This window comes from Trachemys scripta, chromosome 3, assembly GCF_013100865.1.
Source record: "Trachemys scripta elegans isolate TJP31775 chromosome 3, CAS_Tse_1.0, whole genome shotgun sequence".
NCBI lineage: Eukaryota > Metazoa > Chordata > Testudines > Emydidae > Trachemys > Trachemys scripta.
Window position 1 is genome coordinate 83089033 of NC_048300.1, and position 13232 is coordinate 83102264.

Here is a 13232-nt window from a genome sequence, read left to right on the forward strand (position 1 = left end):
GGGGGGGATAGCTCAGTGGTTTGAGCATTGGCCTGCTAAACCCAGGGTTGTGAGTTCAATCCTTGAGGAGGCCACTTAGGGATCTGGGGCAAAATCTGTACTTGGTCCTGCTAGTGAAGGCAGGGGGCTGGACTCAATGACCTTTCAAGGTCCCTTCCAGTTCTAGGAGATAAGATATCTCCATTAATTTAACCTAGTGAGGAAGGCTTTAAACTAGGTTCACCTGGGGAAGGAGACCAAAGCCCTGAGGTAAGTGGAGAAATGGGATACTGGGAGGAAGCATGAGCAGGAGAGTGCAAGAGGGGAGGACTCCTGTCTCAGACTAAGAAAGCGGGACAATCAGTCAGTTATCTAAAGTGCCTATACACAAATGCAAGAAGCCTGGGAAACAAGCAGGGAGAACTGGAAGTCCTGGCACAGTCAAGGAACTATGATGTCATTGGAATAACAGAGACTTGGTGGGATAACTCACATGACTGGAGTACTGTCATGGATGGATATAAACTGTTCAGGACAGACAGGCAGGGCAGAAAAGATGGGGGAGTTGCATTGTATGTAAGAGAGGAGTCTGACTGCTCAGAGCTCCGGTATGAAACTGCAGAAAAACCTGAGAGTCTCTGGATTAAGTTTAGAAGTGTGAGCAACAGGGGTCATGTTGTGGTGGGAGTCTGCTATAGACCACCAGACCAGGGGGATGAGGTGGACAAGGTTTTCTTCCGGCAACTAGCAGAAGTTACTAGATCGCAGGCCCTGGGTCTCATGGGAGACTTTAATCACCCTGATATCTGCTGGGAGAGCGGTGCACAGACAATCCAGGAAGTTTTTGGAAAGTGTAGGGGACAATTTCCTGGTGCAAATGCTGGAGGAACCAACTAGGGGCAGAGCTCTTCTTGACCTGCGGCTCACAAACCAGGAAGAATTAGTAGGGCAAGCAAAAGTGGATGGAAAGCTGGGAGGCAGTGACCATGAGATGGTCAAGTTCAGGATCCTGACACAAGTAAGAAAGAAGAGCAGCAGAATACGGACCCTGGACTTCAGAAAAGCAGACTTTGACTCCCTCAGGGGACTGATGGGCAGGATCCCCTGGGAGAATAACGTGAGGGGGAAAGGAGTCCAGGAGAGCTGGCTGTATTTTAAAGAATCCTTATTGAGGTTACAGGAAAAAAACATCCCAATGTGTAGAAAGAACAGTAAATATGGCAGGCGACCAGCTTGGCTTAACAATGAAATCCTTGCTGACCTTAAACGCAAAAAAGAAGCTTACAAGAAGTGGAAGATTGGACAAATGACCAGGGAGGAGTATAAAAATATTGCTCAGGCATTCATGAGTGAAATCAGGAAGGCCAAATCACACTTGGAGTTGCAGCTAGCAAGAGATGTTAAGAGTAACAAGAAGGGTTTCTTCAGGTATGTTAGCAACAAGAAGAAAGTCAAGGAAAGTGTGGGCCCCTTACTGAATGAGGGAGGCAACCTAGTAACAGGATGTGGAAAAAGCTAATGTACTCAATGATTTTTTTGCCTCTGTCTTCACGAACAAGGTCAGCTCCCAGACTGCTGCACTGGGCAGCACAGTATGGGGAGACGGTGACCAGCCCTCTGTGGAGAAAAAAGTGGTTTGGGACGATTTAGAAAAACTGGATGAGCACAAGTCCATGGGGCCGGATGCGCTGCATCTGAGGGTGCTAAAGGAGTTGGCGGATGTGATTGTAGAGCCATTGGCCATTATCTTTGAAAACTCATGGCAATCAGGGGAGGTCCCGGATGACTGGAAAAAGGCTTATGTAGTGCCCATCTTTAAAAAAGGGAAGAAGGAGGATCTGGGGACCTACAGGCCAGTCAGCCTCACCTCAGTCCCTGGAAAAATCATGGAGCAGGTCCTCAAGGAATCAATTCTGAAGCACTTAGAGGAAAGGAAAGTGATCAGGAACAGTCAGCATGGATTAACCAAGGGCAAATAATGCCTGACTAACCTAATTGCCTTCTATGAGGAGATAACTGGCTCTGTGGATGAGGGGAAAGCAGTGGATGTGTTATTCCTTGACTTTAGCAAAGCTTTTGATACAGTCTCCCACAGTATTCTTGCCAGCAAGTTAAAGTAGTATGGGCTGGATGAATGGACTATAAGATGGATAGAAAGCTGGCTAGATCGTTGGACTCAACGGATAGCGATCAACGGCTCCATGTCTAGTTGGCAGCCGGTTTCAAATGGAGTGCCCCAGGGGTCGGTCCTGGGGACGGTTTTGTTCAATATCTTCATTAATGATCTGGAGGATGGCGTGGACTGCACTTTCAGCAAGTTTGCAGATGACACTAAACTGGGAGGAGTGGTAGATACGCTGGAAGGTAGGGACAGGATACAGAGGGACCTAGACAAATTAGAGGATTGGGCCAAAAGAAACCTGATGAGGTTCAACAAGGACAAGTGCAGAGTCCTGCACTTAGGACAGAAGAATCCCATGCACTGTTACAGACTAGGGACCGAGTGGCTAGGAAGCAGTTCTGCAGAAGAGGACATAGGGGTTACAGTGGATGAGAAGCTGGATATGAGTCAACAGTGTGCCCTTGTTGCCAAGAAGGCTAACGGCATTTTGGGCTGTATAAGTAGGGGCATTGCCAGCAGATCGAGGGACGTGATTGTTCCCCTCTATTTGACATTGGTGAGGCCTCATCTGGAGTACTGTGTCCAGTTTTGGGCCCCACACTACAAGAAAGATGTGGAAAAATTGGAAAGAGTCCAGCGGAGGGCAACAAAACTGAATAGGGGGCTGGAGCACATGAGTTATGAGGAGAGGTTGAGGGAACTGGGATTGTTTAGTCTGCAGAAGAGAAGAATGAGGGGGGATTTGATAGCTGCTTTCAACTACCTGAAAGGGGGTTCCAAAGAGGATGGATCTAGACTGTTCTCAGTGGTACCTGATGACAGAACAAGGAGTAATGGTCTCAAGTTGCAGTGGGGGAGGTATAGATTGGATATTAGGAAAAACTTTTTCACTAGGAGGGTGGTGAAGCACTGGAATGGGTTACCTAGGGAGGTGGTGGAATCTCCTTCCTTAGAGGTTTTTAAGGTCAGGCTTGCCAAAGCCCTGGCTGGGATGATTTAGTTGGGAATTGGTCCTGCTTTGAGCAGGGGGTTGGACCAGATGACCTCCTGAGGTCCCTTCCAACCCTGAGATTCTATGATTCTATGATTCAATACTACAATTCATACCATACTTTTTTTTTTTTTAAGTAAAGAGTCGTACAACTACTAGCAACAGAATCCAAGTTCTACTTATGCCGTTGGTCCCAATGTTCTAGTGCCAGTAGAATGATGGAATCAGAAATAAAGGATAATATTAACGCTTAGCCGTTACAGCATGTACTTTCAGTGCTATTCATCTTTAAAGTGCTTTAATTCACTAACTTTTCTAATCATCACAATAACTTTGTAAGATTTCTCTTTGCTTTTCAGATGAGGAAACTGAAGTTTTGCACTTTAAGTGACAGGCCTAAGGCCAAAGAAAAAGAAAATTGCAGAGGCAGACTTAACACTCAGATTCTTGGCTCCAACTTTTGTGCTTAGAAAACTAAACTCTGTCATTAAATAGTAATACTAGAAAAACATGTATGTTCCGATTTTCTATAATTAGTTAAAAAAATAGGACTAAGAGGAGGAAAGACTTCATCCCTAATTCTGCCTTAATATAAAGAGAATTGTAATGTTAAATTCAGTGGTTTCTGTTGCCTTGTGCCAAGAATAAAAATGTTGCCCCTTTGCCTGTTCCATTCAAGGCCAGGAAGTTAAATTAAAAAAAAAAATCTATCCTTATAGACTGGGTAGGTATTGGTGCCAGATTAGGGAACAGATCATACCTTAACTGTACACCTGACTGCACTGGACACAATATCCAAATCTTTATAGTCACTATATGAGTAGGCCACAACTAACACCCTAACCATGTCAAATCAAAATAGAAAAATACTATGAAAAATCATCTTTTTATCCCTTTTCTTTCCCTCTTCCCTGATGGATATTGCCCGAACGCTACTGGATAAACCAATTTCAACAGATTTTATCCCTCGTCAGTGATAAATACCACTGTTGCAGATCAGAGCATTGTCTTAGTAAAAACCATGCTATTTCCTCGCTCCCTTCTTCGTTTTACAGGGTTCCAAAAATGTTAATCTCTTCCTGACCATAGAATAAACAAGCTAACCTGAATGACACATAGTGCACAACAATGTGTAAAACTCATGTGAAAGTTGTCATTTATACAACCGTGATGTTGTGATGTGGTGACTATTAGGACAGCAATAGCCAGGGGAAAATAAAAGTCCTTCTGATTGATGGTTTCCCCACATATGAATTAACTTTATGAATTGGATGGCGTGGCCTAAGGGAACATTTCTAAGTGAGCGCCACAAAGAGAACCTAAACAAATGTGCTGGTCAGGAAGTTAGTAGCTGCTGACCTAGCACAAGCAGAGGGTAGATCCTGCAGAGTTTCCCTGCTTGCAGTTTGTTCAGAGGGAAAGAAAGTGCTTATCTGATACGCGTGTCCTTTTTGAGTTTTAGTTTTATTATAATTGTCGTTGTTTAATCACAAAACCAGAACAAATTGTTAACATGTATGTAACAGGGGATTAGCAGACTGCAACAAGGGATGTCAGCACCAAAATATAGGGTTATCACCTAAAAAGAGGAAGAATGGGAGTTTGAAGAAAGATGCATTGTGGTGTTTTTTTTTTTTTTTTAATTCATTCAACAGGTTATGTATGAATCAGCAAGGCAAAGTCTAATGCGTATAGGGAACCACTGAATGGTCAACTGAGATGCGAGTTTTCCTTTTAATTCCCAGAAGAATCAGTTGTTCCAAACCTTTCTGTGTGCTCTGGCTTTGTGTATAGTAAGCTTGCGGCCCAAGTTCAGGTCTCCTGAGTGGTAGTCCCTCTTGATACTATCCCTGCATTGTTGGAGGACAGAATTGTTTTCAGGAAATGAGAACGCTCATTATTTTCTGCCAGAAGGACCAATGCACGTCCTTGGAGGAAACTGGTCTGTGAAGCTTTTTGAGCTCATCAAATAGAAACAAAGTTCTGGAGAGATGTTTTCTGTAAAATGCTGTTTACATAGTTTAAAAATGTTCATTTCCAGAATTGCTAACAACATGGGTGAAATCCTGGCTCCACTGAAGTCAGTGAGATCTAAGATTTCATTCAGGGTATCTTCCAAAAGATCTGTAAATTCTAATTCATATAGGTGAATGAAGTTCATTTAATTTACATATGCTGTAAGTTTGGGTGGAGGTGGAGAAAAATTGAAAAAATATTTTTAATGTAAAAATACATATTTTTGTATTACAGAAAAGGATATTTTAAGAGCACTGATAATTAAGGCTTTGCCACATTTAAAGAGAGGTTTATCTGCAATTATAGGTTCTAAATTCTATTCTATTTATTCTAATTGTCTGACACACACACACACACACAAAGGAGGCCAAGTCTGGACATGTACAGTTTAGCCAAATGCAGGTGTGCTCCTTTTGGATTACTGCTGGAATTCTCCTATTGACTGAAAGACTCATGTGTCCCCATGAGGTTAAAACAGAAGCCTCAGCACAGGATAGCTGAAGTTGCAAGACATTTGGGACAAAATTAGTTTTGAAGTTATAGTTAAATCTATGGAATATAGATGTAAGCTCTTAATTCATGTGGACATTTTACTGAATGATGGCAAGTGTTAACATAGGGCTTGATCCTATAAAAGTTTAAAGCACATGTACATTTTCTTGAAAGGCAAGGAATAAGGACTATATTCATAAGTAAGGTCCTACTTGAATTGCAGGATGATTGTCAAAAAAAATTGTGGCTGAGTTGTGGATAAACCATGGAAAATAGCAGATCAGTAATAATGGACTTTATTATTTGTGGCAATAATAAAGTCCATTATTACTTTTCTGCGATTTTCTGCTGTCAGCTGCCTGGAGCTCAGAGCGGGGGCTCCCACTGTCAAAACAGTGGTGGAAACCTAATATTGCAGAATCTGCAATTTCCGCAATATCTCAAGTTAAGTAAGGCTTTACTCATAAATAATGATTTACAAGATTAGGCCATAGTTAATAATTTTTTAACATTACGTTGCAATGTAAATTTAAGAGTTAGCTGACTAGTTCAGATAAATGAGAGGAGACCTGAACTTTCACTTAAAATTCAAATCAAACCTTGTAGGAGTTATTTTATTTTTTATTTTTTACATGCCTCCCAATTTCTAGTTTTGGCCAGAAGCAGGAGTACTGCAAAATGCTATTTTTTCTGTAGTTGCAATCTGCATATAATCCAGAAATAGCAGGCATTTTGTGACACAGACTGTACTAATGAGTTAAGAGTCATATTTTTAGACCGGAGAGCTTTGGCTAAGTTCAAACAACTTTCTGATGCTTAACTGAACTGAATCTCCAAAACGTTTGTTATACATCATTACTATAAATATATTATCAAATTAAAACATGTTGTCCTATAAGAATACCAGGACTTTATATGCCAAAATATTATTATGTATTTCTTTGTGCAGCCGGTTACAAAAATTATATATAGGTAATCAAATCTAATTCTTGAGGACGTGAGCTGATTATCTACATCGGTTGAAAGAGTTTTTAATCCATGCAGAGTATACACATCTGCATTATGGTAGATGCATTATGATATAAATTTAAAACATGGTGCCTAAGGTTAGGCATCCAAAGAAGTAACCTGAATTTGAGTTGCTGAGCATCTGCTGCTCTCATTGACTTAAATGAGAGTTCCAACTGCTCATCACTAATGAAAATCAAGCATCTCGCTAAGTGGTCTAACTTAAATTGTGCAAGCATGGACTGTTGGTATTTTGAAACTATTGCTGCTGCATCAAGTACTGATTGCTGTTGGATTAGGTGGACTGAGATTTTGCACTAATTTGGTACTAGTGGTATGATCTGTAGTCAATGTGGTACTAGTGGCCTGGTGTGGCTGATCTAGTGTTGGTGTGTTGTAGCTCCAACATTCAGTGTTAGTGAATCTGGACAGTACAACATTATGCCAATGCTGTGTTTGTTTTTGTATTTTGATATTACTTGCCAAATATTTTCATTCTGAAAGATACTAGCTATAATATTTTTAAAATTGCTATAGAATATTACAATTTATAATCTCACTGACTGAAGATATTTTTCAGTGCATTCTAACACTGTACTAAGCAAGAAATATGTCGGCATTGTGTCGGCATTCTCAAAACGAACTTAATACTGTTTGAGGAGAGTTTCATGTTTGTCTAATGCTGATCTGCTTTTTCGTTACTTGTGCTAACTCTGTTGTTAATTCACAGTTGCACTGAAAATATGTTTATGTACACACAACTCTGGAGGAGAAGCAGTAGTTAAGGAGTTACTGCAGTTGTTACCTCAGTCCCCAGCAGAACTAATTAACACTTCTGCATTCAGTATGCCTTCTGTTTGCGAAAACATGTATCTCTCTCAAGGCAGTTACATTTGTTTCCTATTCTCCCTTGAAAAATTTTAGCTTCGTTTCACTTGCACATCCCTGAAGTGAGTAGTTACATTAAGTGGACTTTTGAATAGTGCAGTAGGTTTGTGATATCAGGAATTTCACATACCATAGACTTTCTGATTTGGCCTTTTGGTTGTCCTGCATTTTCTAAAATACATACCACTGGTTTCCTGTTGTTAGATGTAAAGAAATTTACCCTTCAGTATAATCGTAGCATGATAACTGAATTTCTAAAATAATGGTTGCCTGTTGGTTAGAATATTGCTTCTGCTTCTAAAGCTACATCTGTAACTTTTTTCCTTTTTAAGTTCCCACCTAATTTTGATGTTACATTTTATTGTAGTTATTGCTCTTGTTGCTGTTTAAGTGATGACACTGAGTTTGGCACTGTATATGAGACATGTTTACCCCTGACCACCTTCCTCCATCCAACCCCACATCTCAGCCTGTCTCTCCAATTAAATCATCCTGAATGTCTCACTGTTAGCTTGCACTCAGCCAGGCCAAAACTGAACTCTTAATTTGTCATTCAAAACCATCCCTACTCTACCTTTCTGTGTCACTGATGATGCTATCACCAGCCACCCTGTCATTCAGGCCTGTAACCCAGTGGTGATCTTTGACTCCTTACTCTTTCTTACCCTCCACCCCCTGGCTGTGTCCAAAGGTTGCTGGTTGTTCCTCTATAATGTCTCTAAAATCTCTGTCTTTGCTTCAAAAAATCCCATTTAGGCCTTTATGCCCCACCTACTGCAGTTTCCTCCTCTCACATCCCCTCTCTTCAATCCAACAAAATGCATCTGCTAAGATCCTCTTGCTTAGATCATACTGCCCCTGAAATTTCTCCACTGCCTTCCCATTTCCCTTCAAACCTGCCTACATGTCTCCTATCACTGCACCAGGGATTCCAGCCTTGATTTCCTGCCTATACTTTTGTCTCACAACACCCGTAACAGCCTTTGTGTGTTGTTCTTATAGTGGGAATATATTCCATGAATGGATCCATTTCCCCTTTTCCCACTCTTTGCATGTCATTTCCTGTCTTAGATTTTAAACGCTTCAGGTAGGGTGACCAGGTGTCCAGTTTTTGACCAAAACACCCGGTCAAAAAGGGATCCTAGAGCCTTGGGTCAGCACCGCTGACCGGGCCGTTGACTGTCCGGGTTGGCGACGCTGTGCAGTGGGGAAGCATCTGGCATGTCCCCACTCTGGTTCCTATGTGTAGGGGTAGCCAGGGTGCTTTGCACGCTGCCCCCACCCCAAGTACCGCCCCCACAGCTCCCATTGGCCGGGAACTGTCAGGGTGGCGCCTGCAGATGGGGCAGTGCGCAGAGCTGCCTGGCTGCACCTCTGCTGCTCTGCATAGGATCTGGAGGGGGACCTGCCGGCTGCTTCCAGGAGCTGCTTGAGGTAAGTGCTGCCCAGAGCCTGCACCCCTGATATCCTCCCAGTGAAAATGAGTGAGTGAGTGAGGGTGGGGAGGGCGAGCGATGGGGGACGGGGGGAATGGAGTGAGCAGGGGCTGGGCCTTGGAGAAGGGACAGGGCATGGGCGGGGCCTCAGCAGAGGGGCAGGGCAGGGGGCGGGGCGAAGGTGTTTGATTTTGTGTGAGTAGAAAGTTGGCAACCCTAGCTTCAGATCAGGAACCATGTGTACATTTGTATTTTTGCAGCCCCTGGCACAATTGGGAGCCCTGATCCAGACTGGGGTTTCTAAGCATTACTATAAGGAATAATGTGATGATAATATAATCAGTTAATATTCTCTTTTGCTCTTTTGCAGGTTTGACAGATGAAAAAGTGAAGGCCTATCTTTCTCTTCACCCCCAGGTACTGGATGAATTTGTGTCAGAAAGTGTAAGTGCTGAGACAGTGGAAAAATGGCTGAAGAGAAAAAACAACAGACAGGAAGGTAAAATCTTATTAATTGTGATTAAACATTAATGTTAAACAGAATGGAGATTGGTTTTATAAAGGAACCAGCTTCATTTTTTAAAACTTGTATTTTGTAGCTTACACGTCAAGATTGCACAATTTTTAATAAAGTAAAAAAAAAAAAAGACTAAGAATTCCTTATGTTTCTAGCCTTTAGCTATTTCTGGTTGAATGTACTGGTATTCATTTGTGGAAGTTTAGTCCAATATTTGTAACTGAAAATGAATAAATATGAACATTTGGGCCAAGTATTAATCTTCGTTACATCAGTGCAAGTTTATTGAGAACATAATTTGATTTCTTGCCTCTAAAATTGCTAAAATACTGAAAGAAGGTTATGCAACACATAATATGCAGCCTTCAGTAAAATAGTTGGTACGTTACCTCGCAAATTCCTACATGCAACATGAATTAAAAAGAGTTTGGATATGAGCAGTGACACATGGATTGTAAGCAAAGGGTAATGATAAAAAGCAATGTGTTGAGTTATGGGGAGGTGTCTTGCACTGCTGCAGGATCAGTATTAGGCTTAATTTATACTTAACATTAGAGAGACAAGGTGGGTGAGGTAATATCTTTTATTGGATCAACTTCTATTGCGAAAGAGACAGACTTAGAACTACACGGAGCTCTTCTCCTTTTAATGACCTGGACTTGTTGATAGCCAACTTGTTAACTAATGCCTCAGTCCTAGAAGCTGTTGTACGTGAATAGATACCTGGAACCCTTTTGAATTTAGTGGAGCTGTGAGTTGAAAGGCCTTGCTTTTTCAGTAGTTTGCAACATTGGAACCTAGGTCTGCAGATGAAATTAAACCAAATTGTTGCAAACACTGAGGAATGAAGAGAATAAAAATTACCAGAAAAAAATATTGACAGGCAATAACAATGATATTTTTTCTGGAAAAATGTGAATAAATTCATCGGGGGGAACCTCATCCAGACATCAGAGAGTCAATGCGAAGGAGATATTTGGAAAGAAGTAATTCTAGTAAAGTTCTGGATCACAGTAGCAAATTGTACACAAGGTTGCGGTACACTAGGTTGGGGGGAAAGCCTGATTTTGCTTGGTATATGCAGCAATAAATAGTTTTTCTTTTTGTTTTGTTTTGTTTTTTAAATACTAGTTTGAATAATATTCTCCATTTTAAATATATGGAATATTGCCACTTTCCCATATACGGGTGAATATGATTTTCTAAAACAATGCAGAAAGGATAGTAGTGGGTGAATCTGGTCTGTTTATGGTCATGGTGCTAAGGAGTTTGTGAAAGGTAGTACTACATAGATGGCCTTATTATGTGTGCAGAGTTAAGATGCAGTGTATTTTCTTTGGTGTATAGTGATTGTTCTAATGGTGAGATGCCAGTGTTAATGAGAAGGAGTGGTGGGTATGTACTATTAGGTGCCTTCGTTGTTCATTCATTTACTTTTGTGTTTTTTGTTTTAGGTATAGTGCAACCTTAATAGATACACAACATAGTATTTATATTTATAATCTATCTACACATACAGAAAAATGCTGTTGTGTATCAAGTTTGTGTGTCAAGCTAAAGGTTTGGGTTTTTTTATTTTGACTGATACTCATGGGAACTGTGATACCCAATAGAACCATAAGTGTGTACTATATCTGTAGGGAGAGCTTTGGGGCATGGGGTGCAGAATAGCCTAGTAACCACTAACGGACTAATTTGAGTCAGACTTCTTACAAATTAGTAAATACTTTGCTGCTACCAGGAAAATCATTATTTTAGATCACAATAGTGTCTTGCCACCCTGTGCAAAGGATGATTTCCTACAACAGGCCAGGATATGTACAGGGAGTGATCTTCAGTGTGAAATGTAGGTTATGGTGTGAGTTAAGAATATGAGTGCTCAAATGTGGCAGAAAGTTTTGGATAGTGTTTCAGTTCAGAGAACATGGCAGTTTAAAGTGTAAGTTATTTTGGTTTGCCTAGAATTTTTCTACTGCCATTATCTTATGATGCTTGTTCACACACTTGGGTGTGATATGAAAAAATTATAATAATGGTGACTTCTGTGGAAATAAGCTTCAAGTTGTATTGAGACAACCAGTTAACAAAGACAAGGTAAATATTGACCTTGAGGGTCAATTAGGGTTGCCAACCCTCCTGGATTGGCCAGAAGTCTCCTGGAATTGGCCTCAATCTCCCGGTTGCTATTGAAAGCAATCTGGAAGATTTTAATAGGCCAAAAATTCAGTCAGTGGAGCAGCGGGGATGGCTGGCTCCGTGCGGCTCCCAAAAACGGCTGGCATGTCCCTGCGGCCCCTAGGCACACGGGCAATCAGGGAGGCTCCACACACTGCCTCCACCCCGAGCACTGGCTCCACAGCTCCCATTGGCTGGGAACCATGGCCAACGGGAGCTACAGGGGCAGTGCCTGCAGGCAGTGGTAGTGCGCGGAGCCGCCTGGCCTAGGAGCCGCAGGACATGCCAATTGCTTCTGGGAGTTGCCTGGGGTAAGCGCCGCCCGGCTGGAGCCCGCACCCCACATCCCCTCCCAACCCCCTGCCCTTTTCAGCACCCAAACTCCCTCCCAGAGTCTGCCCCCCCTCCTACACCCTACACCCTAACCTCTTGCCCCAGGCTCAGCCCGAGCCCCCTCCCACACTCTGAAACCCTGGGCCCCAGCCCACACCCCCTCCCATATCACAACCCCCTGCTGGGGTGGGGGAAAGCAAGCAACGGAGGGAAGGGGGATGGAGTGAGAAGGGATGGGGCAGGGGCGGGGCAAGGGTGTTTGGGTTTGTGTGATTAGACAGTTGGCAACTTTAGGGTCAATAAACCTTGGTTTTCCTTGAAACGTGAAGTCAATGCATAGATTGTTACATATTTTCTCTGTATTTTTGTGAGAAATAACTAGAAGTCTCTGATTTGGAGCCAGGTTTTTCTTAAATCTAACAACATTTTTTATAAGTAACATTTTGAAGGAGATAAAATTAAAAGTTCCAGAAACAATAATTGTGATTTCCATTGGCCCAATAAGGAAGCATAATTTTGCATATTTATTGAATGTCCAAATCCAGATTTTAGGTATACTCATAAGTGTGTTTTCAAACTGTTTGGGGAGAGGGGTGCAGATTTGCCTGAGTGGCATTATATTGCCATTTCAGGACTTTGCAAAAATTAGATGGAAAAAGGCTGGAGCTATTTACAAAATCAGGCAAATAAATATGCCTGTCAGCAACCTTCATGCTGGTCAGGTGACATCTGAACAACTGTAACCAAGGAGAAGAGAAATTATTTCCTTCAAATTATTATTAATTTGCATTTATATAACACTTTTTATATTTTCAAGACTTTATACAAACATTCATTAATGATCACAGCCTTCTTGTAAGATAGGAAAATATCACACTCCCCAGTCTATAGAGGAGGAAACCACAATTAATAAATAACAGGAGAATGTTATTAATTATACATATTTGTTAATAAAATATCCTGTAGATGAAATTATGAGTAGGACCTGCCAAGGCTTCAGAATCAATTGCCCTAAATGGACCATTGTACATACAAAAATACTTCATCTATTCCATTTTGGACTTTGCAAAGGAAAATGTTTTAAATAAACATAAGCCAAAAAGACTATTTTTATTTCTGAAAGAAAGCCACATATGCTATATATTAGCTGTAATGGCAAAAAATCATAATCTTTTAAAAAACTAACATATTGAATACATCCTAAGGATGCTATTATAATGAGAAGCAGTCACTACTGTATGTTTTTCTTCTGATGTTTAGCTGCAAATGCAAACT

At 41.3% G+C, this 13232-nt stretch overlaps 1 protein-coding gene across 4 annotated transcripts in view; it reads left to right on the forward strand.

Annotated features, from left to right (window-relative positions):
- The window catches only part of PDE10A (phosphodiesterase 10A), a 270956-nt gene that overhangs the window by 111722 nt on the left and 146002 nt on the right, over positions 1-13232 (forward strand). For all 4 annotated transcript variants that reach the window (XM_034765248.1, XM_034765250.1, XM_034765252.1 and 1 more), the window contains exon 2: positions 9303-9431. In XM_034765248.1, coding sequence (XP_034621139.1) covers positions 9303-9431 — 129 coding nt within the window. The remainder of the gene's footprint in view (positions 1-9302; positions 9432-13232) is intronic.